Genomic DNA, 12,429 nt, shown 5'->3' with positions numbered 1-12,429 from the left:
TTCGCTGTTGACTGCCTCTGAGAGAGAAAGAGAGAGAGAGAGAGATTGTCAGTGGGAACCGTGCTCTTTGCTGTACTTCACTCTACAGTGGATTTCCTTCTGTATTACTGAACAACGTCCACCTTCGACTACGTCTTGAGTCGCCATGAACAATCCCGTGTGCTGGGTTCTCCTGACCGGAATGACCCTTCTGTTAATTCTGCAAGGTATGTCTTCCGAATAATAATGATGTTTGTAATAAAAACAATCTGAAATTGCATTAGGCTGATTGTGCGTAATCTGTTGAAGATTCAAACCGCCTAAATTTTCACCTCTGAACCGAAATTATGGTTCCGAAGTATGATTATTATCCTTAAAGTACTTTGAGGTTGTGCGCAAACAAATGTAAAAATTTTGGCTTTTCCGCTGGGTCTTTACGACTGCTTAACATCAAGTGATTAGTAGTGCTACTCGGTCGTAGTGCGCTCCCTCTATTACTGTGCCACACATGTTAAGTTTGTCCTTTTTTGTCATTCAAGCACCTCTCCGTTCGTTTGCGAGACGTCTTTGTTTCTGAATGTCTTTCTGGCGTCGATTACCTCATTTGTCCGTGAATTGATTCCGCCGTTGCTCAGATTCAAGTCAGATTTTGTTCGGATCATCAGTTACTTCAACAGCTTTAGAAATATTTATAAATGGTAATTTGGTGTCTCACCCCCGTCTTTACGAACCGCGCAAGAAACTGACGCATTGTACAGCTGGAAGGTCATTACATAAAGTTGTTTCAGAGTTAGCCGTTAATCTATATCGGCAACGCGTGCTCAGGTCACCAAGTTAATCCGAGCAGCCCTCATAGAAAACTCAAGTGATTAGAATAGCACAATCGCTGTCCCGAAAACAAGAAGTAAACAAACGAGGCAACGCTTTTACAAAGCGCGCTGCATGTAACAGAACGTGCACTGCCTGTATAATTTATTTTCCCTTAGTAGCCCGTTTCCGTTTGTACATTTCAGTTAGCAATGGCGTATAACGTTGCAGACTAGTTAATGGCATGCCAGATTAGTTAGCCTGACCTCTTTATTTTGTAGTAGCCTATGCTGTTCTGCGATGCGTTACTATGGCTCTGGATGTTTATGTTGTTGCCACTGCATATTCATGTTCTGAGTGTAAATATGAACCAACGAACTCATACATAAGTGATTGAGTTACTATTTTTGTATGACATGTGTTGCTTTATGTTTTAGTGTTACATTTACTTGAAAAAGATCATTCTTTACCTCAAGCTCTCATACATTTTCATGGATCATTTATTTGCAATGTGGGAGCCAAGCCACACTTTTGATGATGTGGTGCTAAAAGTGATTCATCTAGTGGTCCTTCTGAGAAGAGTTCTGATTTTCAGAGGAAGTGCCGGGAGCCTCTAATGAACACAGATTTAAAAAAGATTCTTTTGCAGTATGTTGCTTTTCCTTCACGGTTCAGCTGTGGCTGCTGCCACCTGATGATAAGGGGATGTGCCTGAGAACGTGTGCTTTCGCGAAGGCATCTGTTTTGCCTGGGGAACCTCTAAAATTTCTCACACTCTCCATCAATCTATCTGCTCTAACGATCTGAGATTATTAGAAGTGACACCACACTTTCACTGAAAGCCAAAAGTGGAAATCACGCCCCTTACATCCGGCGCGTGGGACGCAGGTGTCCCTGTGCAAAGGGGGGGGGGGGGCATTCTCTGCTGGAGGGGCCTCCGTCTTTTTGGAATTTCTCAAGGTGGCCGTGGAACGGCTCCAGTTGCACGTTGCCAGGATGCGGCGCATGTCCCTGTGGCGCCCCCGGCACAGATCCCGAAGGCCCCGCTATTGTGCCCGCTTCTCCCTCCACCAGCTTGCCTTGGCAAAGGCAAGAATTATTGGTCATTAAAAGGAAATTTGGAGCAACAGCTGCTGTCGAACTTCCAGCAGCGACTGCAGAGGAAGGCATTTAGCGTGGTTAAGCTGCCTCTGGTGAAGACTCGAAGATCGGCACCAGATGGCCGGAGAAGTCCCTCCCCTCAGACCAGTGCCACAACTGTGGCTCTGCTTTCCTCTGAGCAGACGTCAGACCGGGATAATGACCGTCTTCTTCTCACACACACACACACACACACACACATGTGTGCACGCACAAACACGCACGCACACACATTCACGCACCACGCGCACACACCTGCCGTGCATCAGCCAAATCATTTTCAGGAAAAGTCATGAGATCGTGAAGATATTCTGTGGCTTGATTTGAAAAAAATTGACTGGACACAGCTTCCAACGTCCCCGCAGCACTGCCATCTTGGCAGAACTTGCGGAACTCTTCCCCTTTTTAGATGCACCGTCCGCTCCACGGGGAAAAAATCTGGATTTTGTCAGAGGAGGGGGCAATGTCCAGTGGCTCTGCAGGCACACGTGTCTCTAAGCACACTCGCATGTGACTGTGTGATAATGCAACAATGGGTGCCGTACCTGCAGCCATTATGCTGCCTCTGGCATCAAGCATAGAAAAGCTTTCCTTTTTGTGGTTTGGGAGTGCAGTTCTCAAGAAGGTGCTTCCGTGCCAGGTGACTTCAGTTGTGTCCTCGTTTTGTTTTTTCTTTCCCCTCAAAGTGACATGTTTCTAGTGCTTCACAGCATGATATATTATTAAGCAAATTAGGCACATTAGGTGCAGATGACAACTGTGAGTAATTGACATCAGTTACTGCCCAGATGTGAAATTACCTCTTTGCCCGTTTCGTAACGAGGACATACGAGGCACCTGCTCATTTCCTGAAAGGGCAGATTATAAATTGGTGGTTGGCTTTCTCACATTTTTCACGTTTTGTCATCTGTGACGAAAACTGTCCTGAACACCTTTCTTTCTATTTACTGTGGCACACACAAGCACTTTGTATTTGATTGCGTGTTATATGTTATTGTCATCGATGCAATGTGAGTCCCTCATTTTCACCACAAGGTCTGAAAATTATACTTGTAGAGTGAGCTCCATAATGTTTGGGACAAAGACATATATATTTTTTTCTTGATTTGGCTTGGTACTCCACAGTTTTAGATTTGTAATTAAATAATTCACACGTGATTAAAATGCAGATTCTCAGCTTTTATAAATGGGCATTTTTATACATTTTGGTTTCATCATGTAGAAATTGCAGGATTTTTATATATGATAATGCACTTTAAACACGCGAGTAGTTTGATTACAAGTCAAAAACTGTGGAGTACAGAACCAAATCAATAAAAAATAGGTCTTTGTCTCAAACATTATGGAGCTCACTGTACATGCTTTTGAAATGGCAGTTTTACAAAAGTCATTTACAGACCTCCTGCACACCAGAAAGCTTCATGCTTCCAGTGTTTCCTTTAAATACGTGTTATACTTTTGTGCTGTTTATCTCTTATTAAATCTACACTTTTCCTCCTTGGTCCTGTCTTTAAGCTATGCGCTAGTTTTTGGCATTGTATTAAATAATCAGGAAATGGAATCTTCTCTTTGCTGATGGGCTTGCTTGTATGGGATCTACTTCTTTCTGTGCATATACTATCCTTAAGGACATTAAGCCATATCCCAATTTGAAAACTGTAAGGGCAAGCACAAATGTCTTTATGAATCCATTAAGCTATATGAACTCCTTTGTAAAATTCCAGTAAAAGCGACTACCTTGAATCAACATTAAGAGTCAATATGAAAACTTAAGCAAAGCCACAATTTAAGTTGATATGACCTCCACTTAAAATTCAGTATATTGAACTTTTGATTGCAGCATCCTTATATTTCCACCGGTTACTTGTTTTACATAATGAATATGCAATATATTCCCCAAGTACTTCATGTTGATTAAAATTTGGTGATTAGTTCATGGAATGCTGGTAATGATACCTGTGGGCAGGAAATTGGCTTGGAGCAGGTTTTGGCTTCATCCTAGTTCTTCCTGCTTTTACCCGCCAAGTTGACCAATGGCCTACAGTGCAGTAGTCTGGCTGATTGATTGCTTTTCTCTGGTAACAGTAACTAGAATGCTTTATTGGAAACATGCTGCTGTTGTATGCACCTCTGTCGACCTGAAATGTTGATGAAATACCCAGTTTCTTTTCCTGCCGGTCAGTTTGGTTGGATTTCTCGAAATCGGTTCAGAAACCAGAGGAAAATGTCTACGATCATGAAATATTGGATTTCTGCATTCAGCTGGCCTAATGGAATTGCTCGTCTGGTTTAAAAAAATAAATAAAATCAGTGTGTGAACAATCCTCTTTGCTTGACCACCCCCCCCCCCCCCCACCACCCTTCAATGCATGTGACTCACTTTTTAAATGTGACCCATGTAATACTGGCATTTTCACTTGAGAACATGCCTTACCTTATTCAGACTGATTGGGGTGATAAAGCGTGTGTTTGTTGCTCGCGGTGACTGTAGAAGGCGTGGCATGAGTAGCTGTAGCGCTGCGGAGGAGAGGGAGGGCCTCAGTGAGGGGCCCATCGCACGGCTGTGTGGCTCTTCAGGTGGACGGCTGAATGAAAAGCAGTGGCGGTTAGCAGCGTGCGTTCCTGATGCCTGCCAGAGCCCTCGACGCGTCCTGCTATCTGAAGGCCCGAGCCTGCGTTTCCTTTGATCTGGCTTCTCTGGTAAACATCGGGATCTCCAGGTTCCATTAAAGCCTGCGTGGAAATGTAGGGTACAGAGATGCTTAAAGAGAACGCTGCTGCACCATTCCTCCTAGCGAGCCTTTTGGTGGAGAGACAGGCGGCTAGATTTAATTATCATGGTTAATTACATGCTAAAAACATACCGACCTGCCCTTGCAGTATATTCCCTTGTGCTTTTGCGAGGTGTTGTTTTTTTCCTTACACTTATGGTAATGTCTGAAGAAGGTACAGAAGTGGGTGTCACAGGTATATCAGAGATAGCGGAGGGAAATGTAACAGGATGCTCGCAGAAAAGCTGAAAATCATCTATGCGTCATTCTCATCTCTGCCCTAGATTCTCCCGGGAGACGACCCAACCTGAACTGACTCCTCCGCTGCAATATTATTCCAGTTATCTGCATGTTATTTAGCATAACAGAGTTATTCTTTTATAATGTGAGAATGTTAAACAGCCAAGTTGAAATGGTGTGCGCTGTATTATGTGGGATTTTTATATTTTGTCTTATTTTATTGGTAATTGGAAAGGTAGCCTTTTTTGATTGGGAGAAGTGCTCATCGTGCATTTCATTACGCATACATACTAGTTTTTTGCCTGACTGACCAACAGTGCCCCACATCCATCTAAGACCTGATTGTGGCACCATGTACAGTTCGTGCCCATTGCTTCAGGACGTTAAAATAACAACTCAATTATCAACACTGTCAAGAACAATAGTAGCACCGCTCAGAAAAAAATGATTGCCAGCTCATTATTTAATCAAGCACTCTCTTTTGTGTTGACTTGTGCTAAATGGTCTGTCAAGATTTGTTGGGAACAATTGTGATGATTATATTTGCTGTGATATGTACATGTGTTAACTGGCTGGCTGTAAATTTAATTTCTGTTGTTCAGACTGTTTTACCACTGTGATTCACAGAGAATCCCTCTGTGTTTTGCTCCTGTATAAGAACGTTTTTGCGAGTTTCACTATTAATAGTATCTAGCATGCAGTATGTAATGTCTTTGTAATACTGTGATTATACAATTGCTGGAGAAATGCTTCAGTGTGCTTTGCATTGGTGTAGAGCAGGCTTGGCATCAGCAAGTGGGGGAATAAAAACATTGGAACAACCCTGCAATCATAAATAAACAAATAAACTGGTGCACATCAAATAAATTTTGCACAAGTAAGAACAACTCTTGGAAAAAAAATGAATGAACAGATTTGAGAGACATCCTCTCCTGCTGACAGCAGACTCACCCACTCGGCTACTAAAGAACTGACATAAATGAAGCGGTCTACCCTTGTTTGCTGAATAGCTAGCCGACAAACAAAAGAAAAACATTAGGCAAACACATTTGCTAACCCTAGCCAAACATGCCATGAACACGTAAAGCAAATACAAGACATCCATTCCAGAATGCAACCATGATATCTCACATATAAACACAAAATAAAACTGTTTAGCACATGCTCAGATGCTAGCCTGAGTTTCTCTGCTCTCTCTATTAATTAGCTGTATGGTAAATGTCATTAGCAGCTTATGTTAGTGGCTTTGAACTCAGTAAAGCAACATCAGAACAGGCTTTGTGTTGCTTTGCAATGTGTGGAGAGTAGTTAGCTAGCTAGCAGCAACTAGCTAGCTTGATGCTAATAAAAAAAAAAAGCTTGCCTGCGTTAAACCAACTGCTCTGCCATCAATTTGAAATTCCCTCTCAGTGTATTTACTGAAGGGTCATGTGACACTTTGCCTCCTCCTCACTCAGTAACAGTGGTGCTTTGGGTTCGGTTATGTTGTGTTTGTTCAAATAGGGAACTGCAGTTAAAAAAACCTTTGAACTAAAAGTACATAATTATATGTAGTGCTTACAGGGACATGGGACAGATGTTGAGTAATACAGTTTGACCCTTGTTCACCAAGGCTTCTAAAGCTATAAGTGCATACACTTGATGAATTCTGGGAAAAGTCCTTCACTTCTATTCAGCCCTTTGAGGCAATCTTCTGGTAAGGCCCATGCCATAGGAAACCTTGACTGATCACGTGTGCATGTATTGAATGACACTGCATGTATGGATCTATAGCTGTGCAATTTTATACTGTGTCTCAACATCATAATCAGCTTAGAAATGCCGTCATAAGGAACATGTATTTTTGTTAACTTTTGTAAATTGCATTTTCACCATTTATATTGCATATATTTAGTAAAGGTGACCAACTCATTAAGCTTATAGTGAAACATATTAGTTATAAATAAGGTAATACCATGGTTCAGATGTGTTTAGGGGCTCTGACAGGTGAAAATTGCATTGTTTGTGAAGGACGTTTGGAGTAGGAGGAGAATCTATTGAGAGCACACAAGATTATACCTCAGGCACTTGTCAAAAGCTTCTCTAACATTAAACATAATGAACCTGAAACACTTTTCTTCCATTTAACTGCAAGGCTGGAGTGTTTCCTTTGCTCCAAACAAAGAGCATGTGTGCCCTTGGTTGCAATAGGCCAACCTCATACTCCTGCCAGAGGGTCACATATTGACGGACTGTCCCCTTATCCTGTGCCAGTGACCGTGATCTCGACCCACCCCGCCTTCTGCAATTTCCCGCCTCTCAATAAAGGGATTGCTTCACATTTGTCCACTGAGCTGAGTGTCCCTGTATACCGAGGGGCCAGAGGACCTACCCCAACCCCAACCCCGTGTCAATTTATTTTGAAGTTCTTGGGGATCTGTGGGCTGGGGTGACAAACAATAAAAGCGAGTAGACGCTCGGCGGTGGAGATGGACCGGTGTGAGCGTCGCACAGGCGCGATTATGCAGCAGATGGCGGAGTTAGCGGGGTGGAAGCGCGCGGTCAGGGTGGTAATCCCCGCGTCTCTGATTACCGCACCGCGGCCCCTGCGCTGGTCAGCCGTCTGAGGCCGGAGTCGGAGAAGCTCAGACATTTCAATTAGCGCTATCGCTGATCATGGGAAAGTCTTCGGGAAGCCCTGTTTAACAGGAGACGGGCCTCTTCATTATGTGCAAAGCGCAGTCTGCCTTCCTCGGAGGGGCTCCAAGGCCTCCCACATTGGTTGGTTTACGGTTGTACACATTAGTCCCAAAATGCTTTATGCACATTACACCCAGCCGCTAAGCTCTTAATTCGTGACATATGGTCTGGAATGCAAATGTGTCACTGGGACTGATGCAGGCTTTAGCAAATCACCCTTTGGAGCGGCTGCTTTAAATAGCAGTGTTGTTAACAAGTATAATATTGATAACATCTTACTGTTAGCTCAAAGTGAAGCTGCTCCCGAACATGGCGGTAGGTTGCATTTGCATGGCGGTATGTTCCACTGCTGGAATTGCCTTTGAATAAGTAAATGGAACAGTTCTATTTGCTCATGAATTCGAGTTCATTTTTTTCACCGTCTATAATTGAAGTGTGGTGCTGCTGCATCTTATCAGGATGGAAACACTCTTTCTTTTGGATTTATTCTCAATGTATAAATGCCCGAAAGAAGGTGTTAAATGTGGTGAAATGCACTTTGTACTTCTGAGAGCAGGTATTAAACCATTTCCAATAGATCAGCTGCATTACATTTTAGCATCTTCATGTATCATGTTTGATGATTTCTTATAGATTTGGAATGGTTAATCACAGCTGTAAGCTCTTGCTGTTGTTACTGCATTATCTGTCAGTCTAGGAGAGCTTGCACTGGCAGGCGTGTCCTTCAAGCAGCCAGCTGGACTGCACTTCATACACAGACAGACTGCAAGTGCCAAATAATTGACCAGAGGGGTCGCTAGTGTGTTATCGGTAGGGGAAAACCTGCAGACTGAAACCCTTACTGTCTATATGATGCTGTGTGACCGCTGCGTGGCCAGCACTGGCAGTCACACTGGGATGCTGTACTCCATAGGCAAACATTTTAGCCCTCTGATAGCCATTTTCTCTACTGTATCTTCAGCCTTAAGTGTTTGAAAATATTATTTAGCAGTTTTGGTATATAGGATGAAATATTCACCATACAAAGAAAAAATGTTAGTTTTTGCCCATTCCTTGAAATGTGGCATCACATTATTCCGTTACGTCAGTGTGTGTCTTTGTGTGTTGTGCTGTCGAACAGCTACTGGAAGTGCGAGTGTGCGTGCGCGTGAACGAGTGGAAAGATAACAGAATGATTGAGCGGGATGCTTTCCCATTGGAGCCATCAAAGCAATACCAGGCTGCACCGAGTAGCCTCATCCTAGCACCTGATGTGTGAGCCAGCTCCGTTGCACATTGAGCAAACATCGTCGTCAGGGCGATAATGGCTTTTTCATCTTAGCATCATTAATCAGCTTCTGCCACAGATTAGTTCTCTTGGCATTAACAAATAAGATTATTGACGGGGTGCGCATGAAACCTGGCACGTTTGTTCCCAGAGAAATAGATCTCTGTCTGGCCAGCGCAGCGTTGACACTGCTTTATCTCGACGGAGAGCACCTTTAATTTAAAGTTCTGGCTCAATGGAGTTGGGCCTGGCGGTATTCCCTCTGATATCTCGTCAGCTCAGTGCCGTTTGAGAGGAGTCGTAACCTTGCTGGGAGACATTTCTTTCCAGTTTCGTGCAAGTTAATTATTCCTGAACTTTCTTTTGAGCTCTATTTAAGGTGATGGGGAATTTGATCATATTTTACACTTGAATTGATTCTTCCAGGGTCACATCAGAGATAAAAGTTAGCCGGTCGTTAATAGCCTTCATTTCTAACTAAGCCTTGATAAATTGTTTTAATGCTATTTCACTTGTCCGTGATTTCTGTAACAAGGTTCTTTAGGTCAGCAATGGGACAAGGATGTGCACATTTTATTTCGAACAAAGTGCTGCACTCAAGAAAATTAGATGGCAGTGGCTAACATAAAACAGCAGGATGCCGAAGACTTTAGAATGACTTGAGAATGAATTGAAGCGTAAAGTTAGAAAATACACAGAGCCATGTGACACACTTCAGGGAATGCAGCAGTTTTACATTTTTTTTAGATTATGTTTGATTTTGTGGCTGGCATTTCCAAGACCTTTATTTTTCGATGTCCATGGGATTCTAGTGAAAAGACTCATAATAATGGGTGGATTCTGAACTTGTTAAACACAGCCTCCAAAGAAGACTTATACTGCTCACACCTTCTGTTTCATGGGTATTGCTCCAAACTTTGATTGCTTTTCATTTAAATCTCCCAGTCCTTTAGTGGCCAGCGATTCACGGCTCATATGCTGTGGGATCACATTCAACCTGCAAAATGACAGGTACTCTTAATTTGCCCCAACGGGCAATAAAATGTATTAATTTAAAAATCATTCTTAATTATGCGATTTTCAAAATGATGACTAAGTGTAATTATGACTCCGTGAGGCCCATGATTATGTCGAGCTCATCAGAAGGGTAGTAAGCTACAGTGTTCTCCCTCATAACCAATAAAAAAGCCCCTCTGGTAAATCTGAAGGCCATTGTAATTGCATGGCTTCATCTGTAAGAGGTTAATATCCCCTCATAATATTCCACACCCCTTAATGCAGTCTAGAAATCTGTTTGCCATGCCCCATAGCCTTCAAGTGTTCAACTTATTTCCTTTCGAACCATTGATTGAAGCAATACAAGATTTTATACCTTTTTATGTTGCTGTTATATAAAATAAAATGTTATTTTATACTATAACATTCAAAAACATAGAACTGTTCCCTACAAGTACAACACATGTGCCTGTGTGTGCATGCTAATGTGTGTGCGTGTGTGGTATAGTGGTCTACTTTACTAAGTAATATATGAAAGATGTAAAAAAATAAAAATGCTGCTTTCACACATGGCATTAAAATCTAAGTCAAAGTCTGTGATTGGATGTCTGGCTATAGATGACAAGATCCGATGTTAAAGAGTAGGTGTAAACACACAAAGACACATTTAACTCCAATCATGATCAGATCAACAAAACCATCTGGACAAGGATGCATAGTGACCATGTTTCTGTTCAGTGTAAACACATAAAGCTGTAGAAACAGTTCATTGTTATTCGATCCCCCCTTTAGGCGCTGACGGCACCTTGCAAGCGGCTTTTCTACCACCCTAATTAGTGCATGCAACTTTACTTCAAAATACACGCACACACACACACACATATATATATATTTTTTTTTTTCTTTTTCATAAAGTGATCAGACATTGTCAAACTATTTTGCCATATAATTAACACACCTTAAGATGAAGGTTCCAACCGCTGCTGATGGTCCACAACAGCCTGTAGCACCACGGAGTGACAATCTTTCACGTTCAAGTAATTGCTTTTGGTTGTTTTCTGGGAAAATGAAGGGGATATGGGACCCCCTACTCACTGGGGAAAAACCCCATCTGCTCTCAAAGCCAGACACAATTTCCCTGAGCCCTTTTTCCAGTGGAAGCTTGATGTACCCGTTAAATACTGAGCTATTGCTTTCACTGATGCTTCAGGTACGTCAAAAACGTGCCATCGCTCCGTAGCCAGCTCCAGTGCCCAGCCATCACGAGGCCACGGTGACATGCCTTTGAACCGAGACAGCAGTGCGAAGATGCGGGTCTCTTCTTGACAGGGCTGGTTGTCGAGCAGCGTATATGAAATCGAATGCACACCCCCTCATGCGGAAAATTTGCTTGCCAGTCACCATCATGGAAAGTATTTAGCACTGTGTGTGCTGCCCCCGCTCCTATCTTGTTTTGTGCATCCACAGCCTTCTTTGCACGGTTGTGCCATTTTCAGCGGCTGCCGCTATAACTCAACCGGGATTGGTGCTGTCATCGTCTGTGTTGCATTGATCTTTGGAGACGATCGCTACCTTGGTCGCATAGAAATTGAGAATTTTTCTCGATGAGTGCAACTTCACGTGGGCCCAACATTGTTTGTATAAGCCCTACATGTAAATTTGTTAGCTACGCCCACTGGCTAAGGTACTGCAGGCTACTTTACATAAAGTGGGGGAAATAGTTCCATTCTGTGTGCATATCATAAGCTAAAATGCATTATTTGCATGTTGTTTTTATTCATGCTTAGAGAATTTTATGAAATACAATGTTCATTTTAGCTGGCCAGCTAAGGGATGTGTTTAGTGATCTTGACTTTGTGGAAATACTTTATATTAGTTACATTTGTGATGACATTATTATTTGTTGCTGCCTACCAAGCTGGCTTATAACCAACTTCGCAGTACAAATCTTACATTATAACATTTTAACATCTTATTATTTGAAAAATATCAAAAATCTGTAACTTAAAATTTGCATCAAAATTTTTGAAATTGTTTGTGAAATGTATTCCCTTTTATTCAGACTTGGAAGTGTTTGTGCTTGTATTGTGTTTTAGGTAACTAGCTAGCCATAGAAGGGCTAGCTAATTGTTCACACTTGTCGTAAGTATGTGAGAAAGGGCTATGCTTGTCATAAGTATGGAAGAAACTTGAGCCTGGAAGCTCTTGCCAGCGCGGGGGAGACCACTGGCACTGCGAAGTAGCTCACCCTCCTTGGGGGCCGGCGCATGCTTCAGCCTTCCACCTCCAGCCACGTCAGGACTGCTCATCGTACCAGTACTGGAGGCAGCTCCAGGGAATCACAAGTTGCCTTGCTCAGCACAGCAGTGAGGGACTAACTGAGTTTCAAGATCTCAAGATCTGTTCATAGCTAAGGACAGCGACTGCACCCACCTCATCCAGCACGACATTGACATGGGCACAGCGACCCGCATCTAGCAGCAACTACGGCAGCTCCCGCTAGCACAAAGATGGGAGGTGGAGGTGAAGATTTTGGAGATAGTGGCAGCA

The 12,429-nt window shown here is 42.7% G+C and overlaps 1 protein-coding gene across 1 annotated transcript in view; it reads left to right on the top strand.

Annotated features, from left to right (window-relative positions):
• The first annotated feature begins 17 nt into the window (after window positions 1–17).
• ntm (neurotrimin) overlaps window positions 18–12,429 on the top strand; it is a 324,623-nt gene continuing 312,211 nt past the window's right edge. The window contains exon 1 of the mRNA XM_064351097.1: window positions 18–206. Coding sequence (XP_064207167.1) covers window positions 146–206 — 61 coding nt within the window. The 5' untranslated portion in view covers window positions 18–145. The remainder of the gene's footprint in view (window positions 207–12,429) is intronic.

The sequence above is a fragment of the Anguilla rostrata genome, chromosome 9 (assembly GCF_018555375.3).
Source record: "Anguilla rostrata isolate EN2019 chromosome 9, ASM1855537v3, whole genome shotgun sequence".
NCBI classification, from domain to species: Eukaryota; Metazoa; Chordata; class Actinopteri; order Anguilliformes; family Anguillidae; genus Anguilla; species Anguilla rostrata.
The sequence above is the reverse complement of the archived record's forward strand: the minus strand, read 5'-3'. Positions and strand labels throughout refer to the sequence as shown.